General features: G+C 47.7%; 1 protein-coding gene across 2 annotated transcripts in view; it reads left to right on the top strand.

Moving 5' to 3' along the window:
• The first annotated feature begins 2,379 nt into the window (after positions 1-2,379).
• Positions 2,380-27,117, top strand: part of LOC119934456 (AFG3-like protein 1) — a 30,258-nt gene continuing 5,520 nt past the window's right edge. For both annotated transcript variants that reach the window (XM_038753955.1, XM_038753956.1), the window contains exons 1-13: positions 2,380-2,508; positions 4,713-4,800; positions 5,513-5,578; positions 10,290-10,393; positions 10,977-11,126; positions 14,352-14,420; positions 14,861-14,985; positions 16,397-16,667; positions 18,531-18,668; positions 19,711-19,864; positions 21,764-21,871; positions 23,549-23,674; positions 24,435-24,545. In XM_038753955.1, the coding sequence (XP_038609883.1) occupies positions 2,401-2,508; positions 4,713-4,800; positions 5,513-5,578; positions 10,290-10,393; positions 10,977-11,126; positions 14,352-14,420; positions 14,861-14,985; positions 16,397-16,667; positions 18,531-18,668; positions 19,711-19,864; positions 21,764-21,871; positions 23,549-23,674; positions 24,435-24,545 (1,618 nt within the window). In that variant the 5' untranslated portion in view covers positions 2,380-2,400. The remainder of the gene's footprint in view (positions 2,509-4,712; positions 4,801-5,512; positions 5,579-10,289; positions 10,394-10,976; positions 11,127-14,351; positions 14,421-14,860; positions 14,986-16,396; positions 16,668-18,530; positions 18,669-19,710; positions 19,865-21,763; positions 21,872-23,548; positions 23,675-24,434; positions 24,546-27,117) is intronic.

The raw sequence follows: 27,117 nt of genomic DNA on the forward strand, positions 1-27,117 counted from the left end.
CAATGAATGGTCTTCTCCCAATTGGGAAGATGGGTCCCAATCACCTACTCTGTAGTGCCCCATACTGTCCCTTCTAGACTGTAAGCTCACTGTGGCACCGTAAGCTCTTAGTACAGTGCTCTGCACAGAGTAAGCAGTCAATAAATAAGATTGCCTCTCTGCTTCCATTTCCTCCAGGCCACATTCCAGCTGTTGCCCTCTCTATATCCCTGGCCGCAGAATCAGTGCCAGTTCTGTCCTTCTCAAGGAAAGGGTTTTCCAGGCACATAAATGCTCTGCAGAAACACTCTGGGCACGTTACGCCCCTCCTCAAAAATCTCCAGTGGCTACCAATCAACCTACGCATCAGGCAAAATCTCCTCATCCTCCACTGTTGGGTAGGGACTGTATATGTTGCCAACTTGTACTTTCCAAGCACTTAGTACAGTGCTCTGCACACAGTAAGCGCTCAATAAATACGATTGATTGATTGATTGATTGATTAAAGGCTGTCCATCCCCTCAACCCCTCCTACCTCACCTCCCTTCTCTCCTTTTCCAGCCCAGCCCGCACCCTCTATTTATCTTATTTGTACATATTTATTCTATTTCTTTTATTTTGTTAATATGTTTTGTTGTCTGTCTCCCCCTTCTAGCCTGTGAGCCCGCTGTTGGGTAGGGACCGTCTCTAGATGTTGCCAACTTGGACTTCCCAAGCGCTTGGTCCAGTGCTCTGCATACAGTGAGCGCTCAATAAATACGATTGAATGAATGAATGAATGAATGAATGAATGAATGAATGAATGAATGAATGAATGAATGAATGAATGAATGAATGGAGGGCCGGCGCTCTCTGCGCATGTGCGGGCGCTCGGGCAGGTTGGGGGGGGCAGTGGAATGAGAGCCGGAGCTCTCTGCGCATGTGCGGGCGCTCGCGCAGGTTGAGGTGGGGGCAGTGGAATGAGGGCCGGCGCTCTCTGCGCATGTGCGGGCGCCCGCGCAGGTTGCGGTGGGGGCAGTGGAATGAGGGCCGGCGCTCTCTGCGCATGTGCGGGCGCCCGCGCAGGTTGAGGTGGGGGCAGTGGAATGAGGGCCGGCGCTCTTTGCGCATGTGCGGGCACTCGAGCAGGTTTGGGGGGGCAGTGGAATGAGGGCCCCCCCTCCATCTCCCCATCTTACCTCCTTCCCTTCCCCACAGCACCTGTATATATGTTTGTACATATTTATTACTCTATTTATTTATTTTACTTGTACATATCTATTCTATTTATTTTATTTTGTTAGTATGTTTGGTTTTGTTCTCTGTCTCCCCCTCTTAGGCTGTGAGCCCACTGTTGGGTAGGGACTGTCTCTATACGTTGCCAACTTGGACTTCCCAAGCGCTTAGTACAGTGCTCTGCATACAGTAGGCGCTCAACAAATACGATTGATTGGAGGGCCGGCGCTCTCTGCGCATGTGCGGGCGCTCGCGCGGGTTGGGGGGCAGTGGAATGAGGGCCGGCGCTCTCTGCGCATGCGCGGGCGCTCGCGCAGGTTGGGGGGGGGGCCAGTGGAATGAGGGCACCTCTCCATCCCCCCAGCTTACCTCCTTCCCTTCCCCACAGCACCTGTATATATGTATATATGCTTGTACATATTTATTACTCTATTTTACTTGTACATATCAATTCTATTTATTTTTTGTTAGTATGTTTGGTTTTGTTCTCTGTCTCCCCCTTTTAGACTGTGAGCCCACTGTTGGGTAGGGACTGTCTCTATATGTTGCCAACTTGTACTTCCCAAGCGCTTAGTACAGTGCTCTGCACACAGTAAGCGCTCAATAAATACGATTGATGATGATGATGATTGATTGATTGAGAGGGGGACAAGGGGGAGAGGAAGGAAAGGGAATGAGGGCCTGCACTCTCTGCGCATGCGCAAGTCTTCGCGCAGGTGGGGGGGGCAGCGGAATGAGGACCGGCGATCTCTGCGCATGCGCGGGCGCTCGCGCAGGTTGGGGTGGCGGGGGTGGGATGAGGGCCGGCGCTCTCTGCGCATGTGCGGGCGCTCGCGCGGGTTGGGGGGGGGCAGTAGAATGAGGGCCGGCGCTCTCTGCGCATGTGTGGGCGCTCGCGCAGGTTGGGGGGGGCAGTGGAATGAGGGCCGGCGCTCCCTACGCACGTACAGGCGGTAGCGCAGGTTGGGGGGGGCCAGTGGAATGAGGGCCGGCGCTCTCTGCGCATGTGCGGGCGCTCGAGCAGGTTGTTATGAGGGCCGGCGCTCTGTGCGCATGTGCGGGCGCTCGCGAAGGTTGTTATGAGGGCCGGCGCTCTCTGCGCATGCGCAGGCGCTCGCGCAGGTCGGGCGGGGGGGCAGTGGAATGAGGGCCGGGCTCCTGCGCCGCGCGAGCGCGCCCGGGTGTCGCGAGATCAGGGGGCGGGGAATGTCCCGGCCGTTGGCGGTGGCGGCCGCCGCCGTCCCGCTAGCCGGGCTCTGGCGGTGCGGCGGCAAGGCGAGGGCGGCCCCGCGGGACCTGACCGTCTTCAGGCGGGTGAGCGGGTCGACGGCGGAGATGGGGCGGCGGGTGACGTCATCAGCGGGACCCGGATGTGGAGGTCCGGGCGGCAGGCTCGCCTGAGGCGCCGGCGGGTGACGTCACCAGCGGGGGGACCCGGATGGGGCGGCCCGCTCGGCTCCCACGCGAGGCGGCGGTGACGTCATCGGCGGGGACCCGGATGTGGGCCTCCGATGCCAGGCTGCGGCCTACTCTGACAGACACTCTGCTGAGGGGCGATGGCATTTAATAATAATACTAATAATAATGATGGCATTTATTAAGCGCCTACTATGTGCAAAGCACTGTTCTAAGCGCTGGGGAGGTTACAGGGTGATCAGGTTGTCCCACAGGGGGGCTCGCAGCCTTCACCCCCATTTTACAGATGAGGGCACTGAGGCCCAGAGAAGTGAAGTGACTTGCCCAAATAATAGTAATAATAATGGCATTTATTAAGCACCTACTATGTGCAAAGCACTGTTCTAAGCGCTGGGTTGGTTACAAGGTGATCAGGTTGTCCCACGGGGGGCTCACAGTCTTCATCCCCATTTGACAGATGGGGGAACTGAGGCCCAGAGAAGTGAAGTGACTTGCCCAAATAGTAGTAATAACAATGATGGCATTTATTAAGCACCTACTATGTGCAAAGCACTGTTCTAAGCGCTGGGGCGGTTACAAGATGATCAGGTTGTCCCGGGGGACCGCTCACAGTTTTAATCCCCATTTTACAGATGAGGTAACTGAGGCACAGAGAAGTGAAGTGACTTGCCCAGAGTCACACAGCTGACAGTTGGCAGAGCCGGGATTTGAACCCATGACCTCTGACTCCAAAGCCCGGGCTCTTTCCACTGGGCCACGCTGCTTATGCCCTGGCTCCTTTCGGATACCCCTCTCATTTGAGAAAGAGCCTGGGCCCGAGAGTCAGAGGACCTGGGTTCTAATCCCAGCTCCATCACTTGCCCGTTGTGACCTTGGAGAAGAGATTTAGCATCTCTGTGCCTCAGTTTCCTCGTCTGTAAAATAGAGATTCAATCCCTGCTCTTCCTCCTCCCAGACTGAGCCCCTTCCTTCCTCTCCCCCTCGTCCCCCTCTCCATCCCCCCCTTCTTACCTCCTTCCCTTCCCCACAGCACCTGTATATAGGTATATATGTTTGTACATATTTATTACTCTATTTTACTTGTACATATCTATTCTATTTATTTTATTTTGTTAGTATGTTTGGTTTCGTTCTCTGTCTTCCCCTTTTAGACTGTGAGCCCACTGTTGGGTAGGGACTGTCTCTAGGTGTTGCCAATTTGTACTTCCCAAGCGCTTAGTACAGTGCTCTGCACATAGTAAGCACTCAATAAATACGATTGATGATGATGATGATGAGACCATGAGCCCTATGTGGAAAAGGGACTTTGTCTGGTCTGATTTTCTTGTATCTACACTAGTGGTTAGTACAGTATAAATTCTGCTTCTCAGAATGTCAGGAATTCCCATTAAGGAGTTAGTGTAAAATCCTAGTTCCTCTTGATCCTGTTTTGGTGGGGGGGATTACATAAAAGAAGGAAGCGGCGTGATGTAGTGGATAGAGCACGGGCCTAGGGGCCAGAAGGTCATGGGTTCTAATCCCGACTCTGCCACCTGTCTGCTGTGTGATCTTGGGCAAGTCACCTCACTTCACTGGGCCTCAGTTACCCCTTCTGTCAAATGGGGGTTGAGATTAGGAGCCCCGCATGGGGCCGGGACTGTTCAACTCAATTTGCTTGTATCCACCCCAGCACTTAGCACAGAGCCTGGCACGTAGTTAATGCTTAACAAATACCATTATTAGTAGTAATAATAATAATAACAATAATGTATATATGTTTGTACATATTTACTACTCTATTTATTTATTTTACTTGTACGTATCTATTCTATTTTATTTTGTTAGTATGTTTGGTTTTGTTCTCTGTCTCCTCCTTTTAGACTGTGAGCCCACTGTTGGGTAGGGACTGTCTCTATATGTTGCCAACTTGTACTTCCCAAGCGCTCAGTCCAGTGCTCTGCACACAGTAAGCGCTCAATAAATACAATTGATGATGATGATGATAAAGATGGCAAATGTCAGGCCGAGGCCTCACCCTCTTTTGAGTGAGAAATAGTGAGAAAGAGCTCTGATCTGCTCCCCATGGATGGGCGACCGGAGACTGACGATCTTAAACGTTTCAGTGTCTTCAGGGGAGCCGCATCGAGCAGCTGGCCCTTCAGGGTAGGCTGTTGGCGTCTTCCCACTGGCTCTTCTCCAAACCACCTAAAGGTAAGTGCTGAGTACAAGCGCTTAGTACAGTGCTCTGCACACAGTAAGCGCTCAATAAATACGATTGATTGATTGCTGATCTTCTGAGCGGGGCCCAAACCACTCATTTTCCCCCGAGAATAAACCAAGCAAGGCTAGGATGAGTCACGGAAAAGCAGGGTACAATAAAAGCTCCGGGGTTCGGGGTGTCGATCCCGTTTGAAGTGAGGGCCGCGGAGATGCGGCCACACCCCCGCCCCCTTTTATCTGAGAGCCTCTGTCCCGTGAGTTTGCTTTGAGTGACGGTACCCTCTTCGGCAGCTCACACTGAGAGCAGAGTCGCAGTCCGGTTGACAAACAAACAAACAAAAAGAATAATAGACCCTTCCTGGAGGGGAGACACGGCAAGGAGGAATGAGTATAAATCTAGATGGGAAATACGTTAGAGAGGAACCCTACCTTCTAGAGAACTGGGTGGGTACAGAGAGGATAATAGACCATGCCCACTAGAATGGTTCATTAGTCCGAGAAAAGCTTTTAAGTTCTTGAATAGGATTCAGCTGAGAGTGATTCTTGCACCCTGTTTGTCTAAACTGCAGCAAGGAAGAGGCCGAGCGACGGTTCCGACCCGAATCCTTCCCCGTCTCCCATTGCTTCACAACGCTTTTTGAATGTGTACCCGGGAATGATTTGCATTTCCAAAGTTCAGGATGCCAATCATTTTATTTTTAAGGGTTTGAGAAGTATTTTAAGAGTGGAAGAAATGTGGACCCCGAAGAATCGACACCCCCAAGTAAAGGTAAAAACAAAATAATAATAATAAAGCAAAGCATCAGATTTTATGTTTGAGTGTTTTTAAGTCAGCCCGGGGGGATTTTTGGTTTTTTCTCCCAGCCGATCACATTTGCCGGGGAATGTGTTGAAATGTGGTGCTGGGATTTATTTTTTCCATCCCATGAATGCCGCTCCAGAACTGACCCAGAGCTTCAGTCCTTGTCCTAATCCGTCACCCTACTCCTCCCCCGAGTCCTGGTTTGCAAAGACCAGTCCTATTCCATTCCTAAACCTCACGTAGTACAGCACTAAGCTACATCATGGGTTGGAGAAGCAGGCAGATGTAAGAGAAGCGGCGTGGCTTAGTGGTAAGAGCCCGGGCTTGCGAGTCAGAGGTCACGGGTTCTAATCCCTGCTCCCTCACATGTCAGCTGTGCCTCAGTTCCCTCCTCTGTAAAATGGAGGTTAAGTCTGTGAGCCCCACGTGGGACAACCTGATTATCTTGTATCAACCCCAGCACTTAGAACAGTGCTTGGCACATAGTAAGCGCTTAACAAATACCAACATTATTCTTATTATTTCCTCTTCAACCTAGAGACCTTGGAAATCATAGTAGTGTTACGGCTTAGGTGAGACGGTTTCTCCAGACGGAAAGCTTGGTGGATTGCTCTTGGGGATCACTTGGCCTTTTCCCATTGATCCATGTGGCCTGTCTAATGTTGTACAGCTTCCCAGTTTCTTTGGGATGTGAGCACATGGAAATCCAAATAAATCTGGTCTAATTATGACTTAGCGCTGTCCCATAATACCACTGTATTTTTGTTGACCTAGCTGTCTATAGCAGCTCACTGTGGGATTATGCTTCCGCGCGCTGGATTTGTAGTAATACTGGTTTGCATTAGGGTTTGCTGCGACATTTCTCAGGGCCCGTGATTCAATTAATTCTGAAGTTTTCCTTGGTTGGAAAATGATGCCGCTGAATAATGTAAATTCCCGAGCACTGATATGATGGTCCTGCCCAAGGTTTGAACTACTTGCAGCTGAGGCAGTCCATTCTCCACTGGCCAGGGGGCTTGGGTGGCCTTTAGTGGTAGCTTCAGGGAGAATAATTCTGAAATAGCCTAATGTAGAAGTCTCAAAAGCGTGGATGACTGTGGCTAGGACTACTTGCTGAGAGAAGTATGCCTGTATACATGCGTATATGTATGTTTGTACATATTTATTACTCTGTGTTACTTGTATATATTTATTCTATTTATTTTATTTAGTTAATATGTTTTGTTGCCTGTCTCCCCCTTCTAATCAATCAATCAATCAATTGTATTTATTGAGCGCTTACTGTGTGCAGAGCACTGTACTAAGCACTTGGGAAGTACAAGTTGGCAACACATAGAGACATTCCTACCCAACAGTGGGCTCACAGTCTAAAAGGGGGAGACAGAGAACAAAACCAAACATACTAACAAAATAAAATAAATTAAATAGATATGTACAAGTAAAATAAGTAAATAAATAGAGTAATAAATATGTACATACATATATACAGGTGCTGTGGGGAAGGGAAGGAGGTAAGATGAGGGGGGTGGAGAGGCGGGCGAGGGGGAGAAGAAGGAAGGGGCTCAGTCTGGGAAGGCCTCCTGGAGGAGGTGAGCTCTCAGTAGGGCCTTGAAGGGAGGAAGAGAGCTAGCTTGGCGGATGGGCAGAGGGACTAGACTGTGAGCCCGCTGTTGGGTAGGGACCATCTCTAGATGTTGCCAACTTGTGCTTTCCAAGTGCTTAGTCCAGTGCTCTGCACACAGTAAGCGCTCAATAAATACGATTGAATGAATGAATGAATGAATGAAAGAAGAAGGAGAATTTGCCTCCAAAATTTAAATGCAAGGGTGGTGTGATAGTCCTGGGATATCCTACAAAGAGAATAATATCCAAATGTCACCTCTGGGTCTTCTTTGGAAGTAGGAATGGAGCCACCGCAACACAGGTTGCTTTGTTCCGGCCCAAATCACAAATGACCAATGTGTCCAACAATGGAGTCCAAGACCGGTGGTCTCAAGGTACTAGCATGGCCATTCGAATGAAAGGGATCAAGATCATCGACCCTCTTGGTTCTGAGGGAGAATAGCATAGCTTTTGGGGGAGGGGAGGCATCTTACCTCCTTCCCTTCCCCACAGCAACTGTATATATGTATATATGTCTGTACATATTTATTACTCTATTTATTTATTTATTTTACATGTACCTATCTATTTATTTTATTTTGTTAGTATGTTTGGTTTTGTTCTCTGTCTCCCCCTTCTAGACTGTGAGCCCACTGTTGGGTAGGGACTTTCTCTATAGGTTGCCAGCTTGTACTTCCCAAGCGCTTAGTACAGTGCTCTGCACACAGTAAGCGCTCAATAAATACGATTGACTGATTAATACCAATTTGCTGACTGCCTTCTTTCAATTCTGATTTATTGATTTGCAGTTATTTTCATGGCTGTAAGCTCGTCGTGGGCAGGGAATGCGTCTACCAACTCTGTTATATTGTACGCTCTCTGTATACAGTGAGCACTCAGTGAGTGCAGTTGATTGACTTATTGAGTCATACCCTTTATTTATCATTTATCAATCACTCTCCCTCCTTCCTCTCCCCCTCCTCCCCCTCCCCCCAGCACCTGTATATATGTTGGTACATATTTATTACTCTATTTTACTTGTACATATTTACTATTCTATTTATTTTATTTTGTTAATACGTTTTGTTTTGTTGTCTGTCTCCCCCTTCTAGACTGCAAGTCCGCTTTTGGGTAGGGACCGTCTCTATATGTTGCCAGCTTGTACTTCCCAAGCGCTTAGTACAGTGTTCTGCACACAATAAGCACTCAATAGATACGATTGAATGAATGAATGAATTTTATTTCGTTAGTATGTTTGGTTTTGTTCTCTGTCTCCCCCTTTTAGGCTGTGAGCCCACTGCTGGGTGGGGACTGTCTCTATATGTTGCCAACTTGTACTTCCCAAGCGCTTAGTACAGTGCTCTGCACACAGTAAGCACTCAGTAAATACAATTGATTGATTGATTGAATGAATGAATGAATGAAGTAGCTAAAACGCAGCTGGCCTCTCTTCCACCCTTCCTGCTCTTGGTCCAGATCCCGACTCTTCTCGCCCTGTTGTTCTGGTCCGTGCTTTTCATTCGGGCTCTGCCTCGCTCACCTTCCGTTCTGACCCCACTCACCCTTCGGGTCCCGGTTTTGGCTCTCCCACCCAGCGAGTCCCATCCGTCTGGCCCACACTCGTGTTGTTCCTGGTCCCCCTAAACCCCGCTGCGCTTGACCTCTTAGCAGTCCAGCCTTCTCAGTCCTACTTAGGGCTTGTGGGCGAAGGAAAAGTGTGAGAGGAATGTGCATATGGGCAAGGGATGGGGAAGATGGAGAAGCAGCGAGGCCTAGTGAAAAGAGCTTGCGCCTGGGAGTCAGAAGACCTGGATTCTAATCCCGGCTCTGCTGTGTGACCTTGGGCAACAACTCAACAACTTAACTTCTCTGTGTCTCAGTTTCCTCAACTGTAAAATGAGGATTAAGTCCTACTCCCTCCTACTGAGAAGCAGCGTGGCTCAGTGGAAAGAGCACAGGCTTTGGAGTCAGAGGACATGGGCTCAAATGCTGACTGCCAATTGTCAGCTGTGTGACTTTGGGTAAGTCACTTCACTTCTCTGTGCCTCAGTTGCCTCATCTGTAAAATGGGGATTAAGACCATGAGCCCCCGCATGGGACAACCAGATCTCCTTGTAACCTCCCCAGCGCTTAGGACAGTGCTTTGCACATAGTAAGTGCTTAATAAATGCCATCGTTCTTCTTATTATTATTGCTATTATTGTTATCATTACTGTGGGGCAGGGACTGTGTCCAACATGATGACTGCGTATCTACCCCAGCGCTTAGAACAATAATAAGCACTTAACAAATACCATGTATTTGGTTTTGTTCTCTGTCTCCCCCTTTTAGACTGTGAGCCCACTGTTGGGTAGGGACTGTCTCTATATGTTGCCAACTTGTACTTCCCAAGCGCTTACTACAGTGCTCTGCACACAGTAAGCGCTCAATAAATACGATTGATTGATTGATTAAAAAATCAAAACCCAGCCTGGGGAGCCCAGGAAGGAACCAGTTGGCTCAGGTTGAGGAGCTCAGAAAAGCAGGAAGAATTTTGGTATCCCTTAGCCTCCCGGCTTGCTGATCTGACCCACCTACTTTGCCCCTCTTCTTGTACGCTCCTGGCCTTTATCTCCGAAGCCCCCTCTTCTTCTGGCCCAGCAAGATTATTTCTGGGGACATCCAGGCCAAACGTCCTCTTTACATAGTGCCTTTCATCCAAGTATCTCACCAGAGGGAATTAGACGTCGCGCCTCATCTCAAAACAGTGTTTTTGTTGGCTCGATGTTTTCTCTGCCATCATTATTATCAGCTTTTAAAGACACTGAGTCTCTCAAGGTAAGTCCGTAACTTTTACTGGTGGAAATTGGCTCGAAAAGAACTCCTTTACCCGAGAGCGGAGTACATTCCTCATATACACGCCAGAATCAGGAATGATTAACCTTTTCGAAAAGGAGTGCAGGCCACTGTTGTATATTTTTCTCCTAAGAACCTTAGTGCGATGTCATCGTCTTGGTTTTCATCAGGGCCAGTGGAGTGTGCCTTCTTTAAAAGGCACACGTAACTGCTTTTCTCAGCTAAATGCCTTTCCCCCTAGATGCTGGTGAACCAAAGGAACCTGAGTCTGGGGGAAATGGAGGAAGTGGTGGCAAGCGAGGAGGAAAGAAGGATGACTCTGGGTGGTGGAAGCGGATGCAGAAGGTTTGTAAGACTCATGGTTTGGACCTACTGCTACCCTCCTGACAGTATTCCTGCTTTATGAAATTATTCCCCCAAAAGAGGGTTTGCTAGCGAGGAACTCATTTTCCACACGATTGATTGATTGAAATATAATTGATTTCCACAGTAGTTATGACATACAATAAGCTGCTGAAGTTATTCAAGGAGCTTTGATCAATACGTTTTAAAAAAATGATTGAGATATACATATTGTCTGCAGAGAGAGCCAGGGAAGAGAAGAGCGGAGTTTAGAATCTCTGCTTCACATTGAAATTCCCCTACTTCTGACTTCCGCATCACTTGCCTCTTTAATTTTCCCTCACGTGACCTCTCAGATGCTATGAAGTTACTTTTCCCAGTAAGAGCAATCCTTCCTGTAAACCAGTCAGTTTACAGGACAGTACAGTACAGCCAGAACAGTAGAGAGGCTTGGTGTGGGTGAAGGTGAGATTTGGAGGCAGCTATAAAAGTAAAAAGCTAATGTCCAGATGGATGATTTCTCCTCTTATCTGGAAGATGAGAAAATGGTTTGGTCCTGGAAAATTTTTTGACTTCTCTTTTGCAGGGAGACTTCCCCTGGGATGACAAGGATTTCCGTTACCTGATGGTCATGGGAGCAGGTTTTGCCTCGGGATTTCTCTACTTTTATTTCCGAGATCCTGGAAGAGAAATCACCTGGAAGCATTTTGTCCAGTACTACTTGTCCAGAGGACTGGTGAGGAATTAAAAAAAAAAACCAAAACAGCCCTGGGGGTAGAGGAGGGAGAAAATACGACCTTTTGGTTTTCATTGTTCATTCGTTGTCATATTTATTGAGCCTTACTGTGTGCAGAGCACTGTACTAAGCACTTGGAAAGTACAGTTCGGCAACAGATTGTTCTGCAGAACTGATTATTGGGAACCACTAATGACCTAATAACGTTGAACCTGAATGATCGCTCATCATCGAGTGCTCCCTGGATGTAAAGCGTTTGAGAGAAGAATAGTTTTAGGAGAAAGAAGTGGTGAGGCTTTTATTTTAATCAAGGAAGTCCTAGTTCTGGTCTTGTCTGCTGCTCTTCACCCTTTCACTTTCCCCCAGTCAATCCAGAAGAAATAGAGCCAGATTCAACCTTGCTTCTGTAGACTCTGACCTCCTTCAATCAGTCAGTCCATATCAGAGGGGTATTTATTGAGCACTTATGAGTGCAAAACACTGTACTAAGCTTGGGAAAATAGAATTCATTAGAGTAGACGTGAAACCTGTCTACAAGGACCCTGCAGTCTAGACGATAAAAATTAATTACAGAGTAATGATATGTACATAAGTGCTCTGGAGCTGGGGGCGGGAGTGAATATAATAATAATTGTGGTATTTGTTAAATGCTTACTATGTGCCAGGCACTGAACTAAGACCTGGGGTGGATACAAGCAAATTAGGTTGGACACAGTCCCTGTCCCACATGGGGCTCACAGTCTTAATTCCCATTTCACAGATGAGGGAACTGAGGCCCAGAAAAGTGAAGCGACTTGCCCAAAGTCACACAGCAGACAAGTGGCGGAGCTGGGATAGAACCCAGATCCTTCCGATTCCCTGGCCCATGTTCTGTGCACCAGGCCATGCCGTGTCTCTATTAACATTAAATGTTTAAGGGGTACAGATCTGAATGCATAGGTGACGCAGAGGGAATGGTGAGTAGGAGACATAAGCAGCCCTACTGTATTGTACCCTACCAAGCGCTTGGTACTCTGTTCTCCACACAGTAAATGCTCAATAATTATCACTGATTGGGTGATTGCTATTCGAATAACTGTTCCCATCTCGAAGATCTTCATTCAGAATCCTCTGCTATTAACCAGATGAGTTGAAACAGCTGTGTTTTGGGCTCCCCAAATCAGACAATTTGCTAGGGAATCCAGGTATCAAACTCTTCTTCTTCCTCCTCTTCAGTTTCCGTCCACATTCCCAAAAGGATCAGACAGCTAAGTGTTCCCGGTAGCTTTGTAAAGTGGAATCCGGGCTGGCTTCGGCTATCTCAGGTGGTAAAGCAGAGTGCGTTGTTTTTGAGGCCTCAGACTGTCTGATGCCTTTCTTTTGGGTTTGTTATTTTAAAGCAGCCTGGCACATTGGAAACAGCAATAAAGTTCCTTCGCTGTTTTCACTTCTCCCTAATGGAAGTGGAATCAGGGGGTGGCCCAGCCGTCTGGGGGAACAGAGTCAAGGGAATATGGTAGTAACCAGGGGCCCAGTGAATCAGTCAGTCAATAAGTGGCATTTGTGTGCAAAGCACTGAATTGAGAGCTTGGAAGAGTTCGGTAGAGTTGGCAGACACAACTCCTGCCCTCGAGGAGCTTACAATCCGCAGTCACAGAAGTGCTTATACAAGGTAAGAGCCCACCTGATATTTCTGAAAGATTTTAAATGTTCTTGATGAGCGGTGTATTCTAGACTGCCCACCGATTCCCACTTTTGGCATCTTCGTTGACATTTTCTAGCAGGCAGCGTGAAAGTCCCAAAGGAATCAACCCATCCCCTAACACTCCTTCCATTTGTTAGGCTGTTTGAAAGCAGTTTCAATATCTAAAGATAGTATAGACATTGATCCCAAAGACTAGCAATAGAACAGTTCAGAGGGGTTTTTATGGATCCAAACATGGTATTAGGTAAAAGCATGTTAATCCAAGTGGGCTGTTATTTCCAGTCAGTGTTAGATTACCCGTCATTGAAGAGATATTAAGAGCCACTTGATTCATGTCTCAACAGAATAATAATAATGATAGTAGTAACTGAGGAATTTGTTAAGCACTTACTGTGTGCCAGGCACTGTACTAAGCTCTGGGGTGGATACAAGGTAATCGGGTTGGACACAGTCTCTGTCCCACATTGGGCCCATAGTCTCAATCCTCATTTTACAGATGAGGTAATTGAGACCCAGAGAAGTGAAGTGACTTGCCAAAGGATGCACAGCAGACATTTGCGGAGCTGGGATTAAAAACCCATGACCTTCGGACTCCCAGGCTCTATCCACTATGCTATGCTGCTTCTCCATTATGTACTTAGAAACTCCTAATGTCATCCTACATGTCACAGAAGAGGGGTTACTTAACCCCTTTCTGGGGTTTCAAAAACATCAGAATAAATGATTGCCCTTCTTCAGACATCTCGCAGTTTTTAGAAGCCCTTGTTTGTTCATGAGTGAAACACCTGTAGCACTGTGTCAGAGGGTGGTGTCACAGCATTGCAATTAAGGATAATATCAAAGTTGATATATAGCCCTAAATATGAATTTGACTCCAGGAGATGTCCTAATTTAGTTAATGCAAGTTCTTCTTGCACTTTAACATTCTGTTGAAGGAGAAAACAGTAATTATTCATCTGTCGTTATTGTTACTGTATTAACAAACACACGTGTTCTATTCATCATCATCTGCGTCTCTTTGGAGTTTACCAAATAGATGAGTAATTTGCTTTGAAATGATGTGGTATCACTATGTTTATGGAGTTACATAGCTGCAGTGTTCCTCGGAATAAAATCCTTTTCTTTTCCCCTTCTGTTTCATGGCACCTGTAGCTGGGTGAACCTAAACTTTCTTGGGTTAACGATGCACATAAGACTCTGTTTGCTACATCTGACCTGAAGCCTAGCGTTCACCTTCATTTTTGATTTCAAAGACTGTAAAATTTGGGTTTACTTCCTCTCCTTGAAGGGAATGCTGTTGATTAAAATATAAAAGACTTCCTCCGGCTAGGGATTTACAGTTGAGGTGGAGGAGGATAAAGATCACATTCAACAGAGAAATGTACAGAGAAGTTCGGAGGGTTTGGGAAGTCTGCCGTCCACGGTACCGACTGAAGCCGTACAGAGCACCCCACTCCAGTGCTGAGTGTCCTATTTCTGACCCCAGCTTGACTTTTTAGAAGGAGATTGTGTATTTATAACTGGTTTTCGGTATTCTCCAGGTGGACCGACTCGAAGTAGTGAACAAGCAATTCGTGCGTGTGATCCCTACTCCTGGAGCGTCTTCGGAGGTAAAGATCAAAGGTTTAAAGCTGATTGCCAGGGCAGACGTCCCTTGGGACGTTAGTAACTACGTTGCTGTCTGTTCCGCTGAAGAGATCTGGAGGAAATAGATGGTGAGAGGCTGCTTAATACCCTCAAATATTGTCTCCAAAACTGAAACTGCCGGCAGTTTCACGGACTAAGAGAAGAAACGTCTTTAGGGATATTAGAACGGCTGCCTCGGTGCTAATGTTCTGGGGGAAAGGGGAACTTAAATCTCTTCTCATCGTGAGGTGTGACCGATGAGGTCGAATGATCAGTTATAGGCAGGGTGAACTGCTGGAGGAGAGAAGCTTTTAAATTGAAGAAGTGAGGCTGAAGGGAAGCCTAGTTGATGTAACGGTGGGCCCTATCCATTTGTCTTTATCGTCTTGTGCCACATTTAGTAAGACGATCTTGCTCTTTGCAGAAATCGGTGTGGTTCAACATCGGCAGCGTCGATACGTTTGAGCGAAATTTGGAAACTGCCCAGTGGGAGCTGGGGATTGAAGCAGCCAATCAGGTGGCAGTGATTTATACTACGGAGAGTGATGGGTAAGAGCGAGGGCTTCTTGGCATTTGAACCGGTGTGACGTTATTGCTTCTTTCTAGCATTTCCAAACTGATTAATCTTTATAGTGTCTTTATGAAAAAAAACTTAAGCTTTTTTTTTCATTTGGGAAAACTGAAGCGGACCATTTGTCCATGATCTCGGAAGGCTGAATCAGAACTACGATTTGCAGCCCTTTGACGCTCTTTCAAGCCACCGGTCTGTTCTCAGTTTACACTTATGTAATTGTAATTAGAAGCTCTGTGAAGTCAGCGATCGGCTTTTATACATTCTAGGTAATTTCCCCAGTGCACGGTAGAGCATAAGCATTTAAATATTTGATGGTGGTGATGATGATGATACATTTATTGACACAAAAATGTTCTAAGCCTTGTACCAAACCAGGAAAAAACACGCCATTATCCAGGGTTCTTTATTCACATAGACGGCTTTATCACCTAGTGGGTACATTCTCTATTTTTATGCTTCCTCTACAAGTGAAACACAGTTAAACACAAGTTAAGAATGGAGAAAGTGGGAAGGCAGGGTAAGGGGAAAAATCAGGAGTTGTGTGGGGTCTGGAACCAAGAGATGGGAGGAAAGGAGCAGAAACTCTGGGAGATGAAAAAGGAATAGGTGTTAGTCTCAGCAGTTGTGGAAATATGTATATTCGATTGAACTTTCAATTTATTCTGATTCCACTACTTGTAAATATGTTTATGTCTGTCTTCCCCTTAGAATGGAAGCTCCTTGTGGGCAGGGGATTTGTCTCGTGCGTCTATTGTATTTTTCCAAGCGCTCAGAAAGTGCTCAGTATATACCAGTCCTATTAAAGTAGAATAATAGTAGTTGTATTAGTATGCATCGCCCACCTGCTTGGTACAGAGCACTGTAAAAGGCACTTGGGAAGTACTGAATCAGTCAATCATTGGTGTTTATTGAGTGCTTACTGTGTGGAGGGCAACTGTTCGAAGTGCCTGGGAGAGTACGATACAACCGAGTTGGTAGACACATTTCCTACCCACAATGAGCTTTCGTTCTAGAGGGAGAGACAGACATTAATATAAATAAGTTACAGGTCTGTACGTAAGTGCTGTGGGGTTGGGGGTGAATGTCAGAATTTTTAAAAAGTGCCATGCTTCTAGCCCACAAGGAGCTTACCCCAAAGAGCCGAGCGTGGAAGGAAATGGGAGCGATCGGAAGCGGGGCACGATGAGCTGAGGCATCGGTCCAGGGAAGAGCCCAGTCGGGGAAAGACAGATCAGACGCACGGTGGTCTTTTTTTAAGGGAATTCTGCCGTGTCTCTGGCAGGCAGATGTCCGCTGCCAAGATTGAATCCACTGACCCCGATGGTGGCATTCTTCATACCTTGCCGAGGAGGGTGACGGGCATGTCCTTTGGTTTGGTTTTTGCAGCTCTTTCATCAAAAGCTTGGTGCCCACCCTGCTGCTGATTGGGATTTTCCTTTATGCTGTACGACGAGGCCCCATGGGAGCCGGACGCGGAGGGCGAGGAGGCGGCCTCTTCAGCGTCGGCGAGACAACTGCCAAAATCCTGAAGGATAACATCGAAGTACGGTTCAGCGACGTGGCTGGCTGCGAAGAGGCCAAGTTGGAAATCATGGAGTTTGTCAACTTCTTGAAAAACCCCAAGCAGTATCAGGATCTGGGAGCAAAAATCCCTAAGGTATCATTTCCACGGGGAGTTTTCTGAGTTCTTCTGAGCTGTTAGAGTTCAAGTCGAGGGCGCTGGGGCGATGGTAGTGGAGAACTCTTTGGTGACTTGATCTTAAGAAAAAATTAGAATTGAATACCTCCTATAGTCAGGAGAACCACAAAATGCAAAGGCCAGCTGCCTGGTTTTGCAGCTTCATGGCTGTTCTGAAACTTCTTCCACTCACAGTGGCCTTGCAGAGTGAACAGCTATTTAGTTTCAATCCGCTAAATTGCCCGCCATGTGAATGCTGTGTAGCAGCTCGCTGTCTCTTAGTGTACGTGACCTCGGGCCGGGCCGAGACGCACAGCACGGGGACGATAGGGAAAGCAAAGTAAAACTTGCATTATTTTGTATTTACATAATCTCCAGGCTGTAAAGTCTGAGCCAGATTCGTGGTTGTGGAAATTGTAGGTGACGCATCAGTAGCCCCAGGCCCTCGTGCCTGAGAGTAACAGAGCAGCATTCCAATCCATCTGGTCCATCCCATCAACTCCTGGCAAAGAGGCCAGGGATTGCTGCTTCTAGAGCCCCCCTCCTCACCACTTCCAAGCCTTCACCTCTGGCCCCGCTCCTCTGTATCTCTCCCCCATTTATCAGTGCATGTGCTCGGGAGTTAGGCATCCATGTGGGGACCCAGGACCTCAGAGGAGGGAGAAGAACGCAGGCGAGTCCTGCCTAGGGCTGCAGGATATCCTAGAAATTCTTCTTCCAGAGCAGCTTATTTCCCATCCCCTTTCCCATAGTCCCTTGCTGGAAAAAGGCAGTTTGCCTGTTTTCAATCCTCATCTTATTTGTTGCCAAATTGGACTTTCCAAGTGCTTAGTACAGTGCTGTGCATGCAGTAAGTGCTCAAGAAATGCGATTGAATGACTCTTATACAACGAATGCTTCTGCCAATCTGTTTATGTCCTCTGGAGTGTATGTTTATGTTTGGATGATTTGTTTTGCTTTTGACTGGGGAGAAATGCCCCGCTCTTGGAAGAAGACTAGCAATATCAAATCAACATCACCTCTCCTTTCTGCACTGCAGGGACCTGGAAAATGCCTTGACTGTGATGCTTGGGCTGGAAGTTCAGTCGGGAGTTCCTACCATTCTACCTGCTACCTATGAGCTGAACTCCTCGGGGGTGTGATATTCACAGACCGGCTAACTGCCAATTTACAGAATAATAATAATAATAATGGCATTTATTAAGCGCTTACTATGTGCAAAGCACTGTTCTAAGCGCTGGGGAGGTTACAAGGTGATCAAGTTGTCCCACAGGTGTCTCTCAGTCTTAATCCCCATTTTACGGATGAGGTAACTGAGGCCCAGGGAAGTTAAGTGACTTGCCCATGGATTTGAACCCATGACCTCTGACTCCAAAGTCCGGGCGCTTTCTACTGACCCACACTGCTTCCATTTTCTAATGTCAATATTATCTCCGGATAAGCAATAAGAAACTCCACTGCCTTCCATTGTGGTCACAGTAGGAGGATCATCATAAGATGGAATGCAAAACCTGTTCTAAGAAGTTGAGTCGCTGATTCACACACCTTGAGCTCTCCCTGGAGTCTAATGGCTTTGGATTTGAAGCTTGAACAGCGAATTCTCCAAGTCGGGCACTTTCTTAGTGAAGGCATTCAATCACTGGTATTTATTGAGTGCTTACTGTGTGCAGAGCACCGAACTAAGCACTCGGGGGAATACAGAGCAGTAGAGTTGTTGGACACAGTTCCGCCCCTCAAGGAGCTTAGAATCTAGCAGAGGAGCTGTCAATCTTTTGAAACCTTGCTTTGTCGTAACGCCATTCCATGTTATTCCTAGAACTCTTTGCCACCCTCCTGTTTCAGGGAGCTATGCTCACAGGTCCACCCGGCACTGGGAAAACCCTCCTTGCCAAAGCCACAGCAGGAGAAGCTAACGTGCCTTTTATCACCGTGAACGGATCCGAATTCCTGGAGATGTTCGTTGGAGTTGGGCCTGCCAGAGTGAGTTAATTTAAAGACTCCTGCTTTCCAGGCTGTAGTGCTCCATTTGGAGGCCTGAGGTGTCGACAGCGTACCTAATGCCTGATGTTGCTGAAATGTTCATTTCAAGCTCGGAGGCATCGGGGTGGGGAATAATGAGTTGTACCGCAGATGTTTCTCTGTGTCAGCAGTAGGAGAGGTGTGGTTTAAGGGTCATATGCAGGATACTGAGTTGGAGTATGGGCTTTTTCAGGAGAGAGGGCGGGAGTCAAATGGCCGATTATGCCAGTCTCCTGCAGAGTGCTTTGCAGTCTTTTTAAGTACGTCGTAAAACCTGTTCATGTCACAGTCACCAGTTGCTGCTACCCGCGCCAATGTGATCAATCACAGTTCCCCATCACCTTCAAAGCCTTCATAAAAATCCCACCTCCTCAACAAGCCTCCCCAAGTGCTTGGCACATAGTAAGCGCTTAACAAACGCCATCATTATTATTATATAATTCCCCAAATCATATCAACCTGTTAGCCACCGCGAGCATTTACATGGTCACTTTTACTCTCCCCTCAGTATACATATAATCGAGGGTTTTTTTAAATGCTATTTGTTAAGCGCTTACTATGTGCCAGGCACTGTTTTAAGCACTGGGGTAGATACAGGCTAATCAGGTTGGACACAGTCTATGTCCTACAGTGGGGCTCACATTCTTAATCCCCATTTTACAGATGAGGGAACCGAGGCACGGAGAAGTTAAGTGACTCACCCAAGGTCACACAGCAGACACGGAGTGGAGCTGGAGTTAGAACCCAGGTCCTCAGCTCGTGATCTTTCCATTGGGCAACACTGCTTCTACTTCTGATTTCTCTATTTGTAAATGCTCTTATGCCTGTCTTCCCCGTTAGAACACAATCTCCTCATAGGAGGGGAGCGTATGTCTTGCTTCTGCTGTATTTCCCAAGTGCCGGGAAATAATGCATTGTACCCAGTGAGAGCTCAATAAATACCTTCACTACCACTGGGAGACCGTGTGTATTGTGGAACTCAACTGTGGATCCCTGTCTTTAGGTTCGGGACATGTTCGCCTTGGCTCGCAAAAATGCTCCCTGTATATTGTTCATTGATGAGATTGACGCGATTGGAAGAAAGCGAGGCCGTGGGAACTTTGGAGGCCAGAGTGAACAGGAAAATACTTTGAACCAGATGCTGGTAGAAATGGACGGTAAGTGAGTAGCGTTTGTTGTTGTTTTTTTTCCCCTCATTTTTTATTTTGCTACGGGAGAAAAATCAAAGGTCCGAGGGGAATAGCGTACCACGTGTCGTTAAATGTCGAACTTCTGATTGGAAAGGAACGATCATCAAGGATCATCATCATCATCAATCGTATTTATTGAGCGCTTACTGTGTGCAGTGCACTGTACTAAGCGCTTGGGAAGTACAAGTTGGCAACATATAGAGACAGTCCCTACCCAACAGTGGGCTCGCAGTCTAAAAGGGGGAGACAGAGAACAAAACCAAACATACTAACAAAATAAAATAAATAGAATAGATAGGTACAAGTAAAATAAATAAATAAATAAATAGAGTAATATGTACAAACATATATACATATATACAGGTGCTGTGGGGAAGGGAAGGAGGTAAAATGGGGATGGAGAGGGGGACGAGGGGGAGAGGAAGGAAGGGGCTCAGTGTGGGCAGGCCTCCTGGAGGAGGTGAGCTCTCAGTAGGGCCTTGAAGGGAGGAAGAGAGCTAGCTTGGCAGATGGGCAGAGGGAGGGCATTCCAGGCCCGGGGGATGATGTGGGCCGGGGGTCGATGGCGGGACAGGCGAGAACAAGGTCGTAGGCCGCTCAGCAATCAAAGGTCATCGTCCATTAGGTGAGGGGAGGTAGCAGAGAGGTGGAGGGACCGAGGCCAAAGGCAAGAAGAGCAGCGAGCAGCCGGGCCACGTAGAACGGTGGCAGTGAGGTGGCTGGTTTGGGGCCAAAGGCAGACAGAGGGTGCGTCTGGGTGATGGGAGAAGCAGGAAAGTGGGTGAGGCCACTTGGAATCTGGCAGGTACAGGGGTAGTGGGGAAGAGAGGCACCGCAAGCTCTCCCTAGTGACACTTTGGCTCTTAGAACCAACCCCTGATAAGGGGGTCCAGGGGACCCCCCGCCTCTCCGGGGGGGTTACGTCTGAGACCCAAAGCTTGGAAGCAGCCTGCAGCTTTGTTTCCCGCCCCACCCCACGTCCCCTCCTTCCTTCCAGAAGAGCCCGGCAGTAGGCGGGGGACTGAGAACTCACCTCCTCCAGGAGGCCTTCCCAGACTGAGCCCCCTCCTTCCTCTCCTCCCCCTCCCCATCCCCCCCGCCTTACCTCCTTCCCCTCCCCACAGCACCTGTATATATGTTTGTACATATTTATTACTCTATTTCATTTGTACATATTTATTTTATTTTGTTAATATGTTTTGTTTTGTTACCTGTCTCCCCCTTCTAGACTGTGAGCCCACTGTTGGGCAGGGACCGTCTCTAGATGTCGCCGACTTGGACTTCCCAAGTGCTTAGTCCAGTGCTCTGCACACAGTAAGCGCTCAATAAATACGATTGAATGAATGAATGAATGAATGAGGACCGCCACAGCAGACTCCAATGGCTTTAGAAGGGGCCCTGGGGACAGAATTGACCTCAGATGGGACAGCGGCAGGTGGAGTTTTCTCCTACACCTGCCAGGGATCTTTCAGCCAGTTTTCCCTAGCAGCCTGAGTAAATCACTGCCAGCCCAGCCCTTCAGTGCCTGCATTTTCTTAACCGTACCCTAGGAATCAAGCTGAGTTATGCCACTGAGGGGCGGGGACCTTGGTGGTCCATGAAATGCTTTGAGATTAGGGGCGAAAGAAATCCCACCGTTGGGTTAAATCTAGAAGGGGCAGCCCGTGGGACCTCGCCTGACTTCTGAAGACGAGCTCTCGTCGGTCTGGGATCTCAAAGTGCCGTCGTCCCTCGCCCCCCAAGGTCTCCGACAGTCCAGACCCGGCTGCCTCCCAAGCAACAAGCCACTCGGCTCCTTCCGGGGCCCGTCCCTCCCGAGCCGCGGGGTTTCCCACCTGGGAATGTTTTGTCTCCTCCTCTGTTCAGGGTTCAACTCCAGCACCAACGTGGTAGTGCTCGCCGGTACGAACCGCCCGGACATTCTCGACCCAGCGCTGATGAGGCCAGGGCGCTTTGATCGGCAGATTTACATAGGTAACGACTCTGGCGAGAGATTGTTGTGGAGGTGGAAGCCCCGCTGAAAGCGGTCACTTTAGGATATTTGTTAAAGACCACAGGAAGGGGAGGAAGAAAGTGAGGGACACAGTGTCAGGATTGGAAGGAAGAACGTATTTGGCCCAATTATTTTTAGTCCCGGCCTGCTTTCTCATGCCCCGCGGAACTGGGCTAATAATAATAATAATGATGGCATTGATTAAGCGCTTACTAGGTGCAAAGCACTGTTCTAAGCTCTGGGGAGGTGACAAGGTGATCAGGTTGTCCCACGGGGGGCTCACAGTCTTCATCCCCATTTTACAGATAAGGGAAATGAGGCACAGAGAAGTGACTTGCCCAAAGTCACACAGCTGACAATTGGCGGGGTCGGGATTTGAACCCATGGCTTCCGACTCCAAAGCCCGGGCTCTTTTCCACTGATCCACGCTGCTTCTCTAATCTTTATGGCTTCATGAGTATCTGATGAATGAAACTGGAAAAGACACAGAAGGCAACCCATATCATTACCCTGACAGTTTACAGTCTAAATTGGATAGGAGCGGGGTAAAATATGCCAGCAACAAGCATATGGCCCAAGCTTTGAAGCGTGAGGCCCTTTGGTTTTGCTGCAGGAGAGGCTTCTCCGGGGAGAAATCGAGAAAGAGGATAAGGGAGGGGATGTCGGGGAATGAAGAGAGGCAGATGGTTCCAGCTGTGAGGAACGCTTGGAATTTGGGAGGTGGTGGGAGGAAGGAGCCAAAAGACTACAAGTGAAATCTCAACAAGAACAGCCTTCGGTGAGAAGCTCTTCTAGTAAAAGAAAGCGAAGGCATGGGATTCATTTTGGATTTAATGAGCACTTGTTAGAACAACTATCCTTCAGAATTTAATATACTCTTGTTAGAGGGAGGTTGCTTCTGTGAATGGATAATAATAATAATAATGATGGCATTTATTAAGCGCCTGCTATGCGCAAAGCACTGTTCTAAGCGCTGGGGAGGTTACAAGGTGATTAGGTTGCCCCATGTGGGGGGCTCACAGTCTTAATCCCCATTTTACAGATGAGGTCACTGCGGCACAGAGAAGTTAAGTGACTTGCCCCAAGTCACACAGCTGACAATTGGCAGAGCTGGGTTTTGAACCCATGATCTCTTGACTCCAAAGCCCGTGCTCTTTCCATTGAGCCACGCTGCTTGGGGTTGGGGGAGGTGAAGGGCAGAGAAATCTTCCTTATTGGCGGGATCAAACAGAAATCACCAGTTCCTTTCAGGATGGATATTCCTTTTCCTATCAGGGAGGGAGGCAGGGGTCACACTGGTCTGTGTGAGGTCCCTGCAGGACTTCTGGATTGTGAGCCCGCTGTTGGGTAGGGACTGTCTCTGTGTGCTGCCGACTTGTACTTCCCAAGCTCTTAGTACAGTGCTCTGCACACAGTAAGCGCTCAATAAATATGATTGATTGATTGATTGACAAACGCTGCCCACTTGCCTCGGGACTGAGTCTGGGTCCTGGGGATTTGACTCGACCCACAGTGGAGCCAAATCCCTAGTGAAATGGGCCCCATTATTGTTTATCAAATGCCCACCGCATGTCAGAGGCTCCACGCAATCGTGAGTCCCTGTCTCTGCCTTAACAGTCTACCGTTCAGGACCTGACTATATTTTTTCTGTCTTCCAGGGCCCCCCGACATTAAAGGCCGATCCTCTATTTTTAAGGTCCACCTTCGTCCGCTGAAATTGGATGAAAATCTGGGTAAAGAGGCCCTGGCGAGGAAACTGGCCGCCCTGACTCCGGGATTCACTGGTGCGCATCAAGGCAAATCCTTCGTGGGACTCAGTGGCTGGAATTGTTTTGCCGCCACCCTGGTAGAGTTTGGGTGGGCGAGTACAGAGTATATTAGCACCGTAACCCAGAGCAGGCTCCCCGCCTTTGTGACTTCGAACCAATTTGGCAGTGTAACCAAATAGTAGATCGTAGTAGCTTTCCAGGTTACTATCCTATCAACCTGGAGTCCTGTTTTAAATCTCAATTAATATAAACCTTTACTACAGAGGACAAGCTCACGTCTTATCCTCTGAAAGAAAGTGTGAGTGGGGGAATCTCTACATTTCTCACCCTCTTTGGCCTCAGTTAATAGTCCTGGTTTTTGGTTTCTCTCCTTCGTGGTCTTGTTGTTTTTTGTTTGTTTTTTTATGGTATTTGTTAAGCGCTGACTGTGGGCCAGCCACTGTTCTGAGTGCTGGGTTAGAGTCAAGGTAATCAGGTTGGACATATCTCTTCAAAGTGGAAAAAAAAGAAAAAAAGCCCTAAGGAGCCGCCTAAAAATAATGATGTTTTAAAGTCGTTCCAATTTCCTTTCAAGATCTGTGCTGCAGTTTTAGACCTGGTGTCTGGGGAAACAGCTCTCACAGCACTGAAGATTTCTTTCCCCCCAAAATGGAAACCCGATCGGTCATTGCCAAGAGCTTAGTTTGCCACTCCTTGGGCCGTACTGTGAAGGGGCAGTTAATTTGGGTATGCCGGGCCAGTGCACTGACTCTCTAAGCTTTTCTGTTCCGTTTAGGCGCTGATATCTCGAATGTCTGTAATGAAGCCGCCCTGATTGCTGCTCGCCACTTGAATCCGTCTGTTAAAGAGAAGCACTTTGAGCAAGCCATCGAGAGAGTCATTGGAGGTGAGCTCTGGGCCCGAGGAGCGATTTGGGCAGCAGCTGGCCTTTCAGAGGAAAAAAAGAAAAGAAGGCTGAGTGTCTGAGTGGTAGATATTCCCCTCTTGGCTGGGATTTGACCTTGATTGCTCTTCTTACAATTGTACTGGATTTCTTTTTTTCTTTTATGGGGTTGTACCATGGGGTCCTGGCTTCCATCTTGCCTTTAGGCTATGCATGAGAAAGCGAGGCCCTGAATCTCAACCAAGAAGAGGTCACTGGGCGGGAGGAAGGGAAGAGGTCACTGGGCGGGAGGAAGGGAAGAGGGCACTGAATAAGGGTCCCTGGGAGAGGCTGATAAGGAAGCTGCATATGGCTATTCCCAGGGAACCCTGTGAAACAGACTTTATTCAGGCAGGGCTGCTTTTAAACGAGCAAATAGGATCGCTCGTTTTCTTTCCGTTTGGAAAATGCTCCCTCTTCCCTCCGCCTCCGATTCCTCCCGACCCGCAGAGGGAAGCGTTTGTTCACAGGGCCCGTTACAGGGTAGATCCCTGCAGTGCATGCAGCTTAGTGCTGGGAGAGCTTCCCAGGCCCACCCGAGGCTATCCACTCTTGGGAGAGTCTCAGGAGAGCCAGGCCAGGAATTATCGGGGCGGGAAGGGTCCTGAAGCAGATGGATCCCTCTGCGGAGCTGCGATCACAAATAAGGAAAATCAGAGAAATTCCCCCCCGGGAAGGGAAAAGCAACTGGACAGTCAGGCTGTGCACAATTGTCAACCCCCGTCTCCACTCTGCTGACATTACTGCCAGGACCCTGGTGGTGCTGGGGGAGAGAATATGTGTAGATTCAGAGGAATCTTCCATCGTGTAGCAGCAGGACAGGAGAGCTAAAGTTGTGCAATTTCAGGGTTTCCAAAACTCCTTCCTAATCAATTAACCGTATTTATTGAGCACGTACTGTGTGCAGAGCACTGTACTGAGCACTTGGGCGAGCACCGTATAACAGAGTTAGTAGAAACATCCCCTGCCCCTGGTGGTGCTGGGGGAGAGAAAGTGTGCAGATTCAGAGGAATCTTCCATCATGTAGCAGCAGGACAGGAGAGCTAAAGTTGTGCAATTTTAGGGTTTCCAAAACTCCTTCCTAATCAATTAACTGTATTTATTGAGCACGTACTGTGTGCAGAGCACTGTACTGAGCACTTGGGCAAGCACAATATAACAGAGTTAGTAGAAACATCCCCTGCCCACAACAAACTTATTTTCCAGGAAGTTCTAATAAGCTAATTTGTCACTAGACATAATAACAATAATAATAATAATAATGGTACTTGTTAAGCGCTTACTATGTGCAAAGCACTGTTCTAAGTGCTGGGGGGATACAAGGTGATCAGGTTGTCCCACATGGCGCTCACAGTCTTAATCCCCATTTTACAGATGAGGTAACTGAGGCACAGAGAAGTTAAGTGACTTGCCCAAAGTCACACAGCTGACAATTGGCGTAGCTGGGATTTGAACCCATGACCTCTGACTCCAAAGCCTGTGCTCGTTCCGTTGAGCCACTCTGCTTCTCTAATCCTAGATGGGCAGAATTCTCTGTAGTTAATCAGAAAACAGAATCAAGCAAATTTTGTCATTCCTCGTTTGCTTCTTTTATAGCCTCCAATTTGCCTCCATGACATGTTTATGAGCTGGGTATAAGAAGCATCTCCTTGTCATGCCCGATTTCCACTTTTCCTCTGGGCTCTCCCAGTTTTGCGTCAGCTGCTAAAGCCCATATAAAAAAGAGACCCCATTTAACTCCCAAAATGGAGTGATCTTTCGACAAGGATGGGCAGGTGAGGAATTCCATAGCCGTCCGAGGGCTCGGTGTCTCCCTCTTTTCAGATAAGATGAAGTCTTATCTGAAGTCTTATCTGAGAAGCAGAGTGGCTCAGTGGAAAGAGCATGGGCTTTGGAGTCAGAGGTCATGGGTTCAAATCCCAGCTCCGCCAACTGTCAGCTGTGTGGCTTTGGGCAAGTCATTTAACTTCTCTGGGCCTCAGTCACCTCATCTGTAAAATGGGGATTAAAACTGTGAGCCCCCCGTGGGACAACCCGATCACCTTGTAACCTCCCCAGCGCTTAGAACAGTGCTTTGCACATAGTAAGTGCTTAACAAATACCATCATTATAATTATTATTAAGTCAGGAATTTTTCCGTAGTTCTGTCTTGGTGAAATGTCAAAGGGAAAAGCAGATTGGGAGTATCTAGTAGTTTTGGATATAAGGGGAGTTGTCTAATCTTTAATCTAATTAGAGAAACAGCGTGGCTCAGTGGAAGGAACATGGGCTTGGGAGTCAACGGTCATGGGTTCTAATCCCAGCTCCACATGTCTGCTATGTGACCTTGGGCAAGTCACTTAATTTCTCAGTTACCTCATCTGTAAAATGGGGACACCGTGAGCCCCACGTGGGACAACCTGATCACCCCCGTGCTTAGAACAGTGCTTCGTACATAGTAGGCGCTTAACAAATGCCATATTATTATTATTATTATTATTTATAATACATTATATATTATATAATATATCAAACATATTTATATATATAAATATAT

Source organism: Tachyglossus aculeatus, chromosome 11 (assembly GCF_015852505.1).
Source record: "Tachyglossus aculeatus isolate mTacAcu1 chromosome 11, mTacAcu1.pri, whole genome shotgun sequence".
NCBI classification, from domain to species: domain Eukaryota; kingdom Metazoa; phylum Chordata; class Mammalia; order Monotremata; family Tachyglossidae; genus Tachyglossus; species Tachyglossus aculeatus.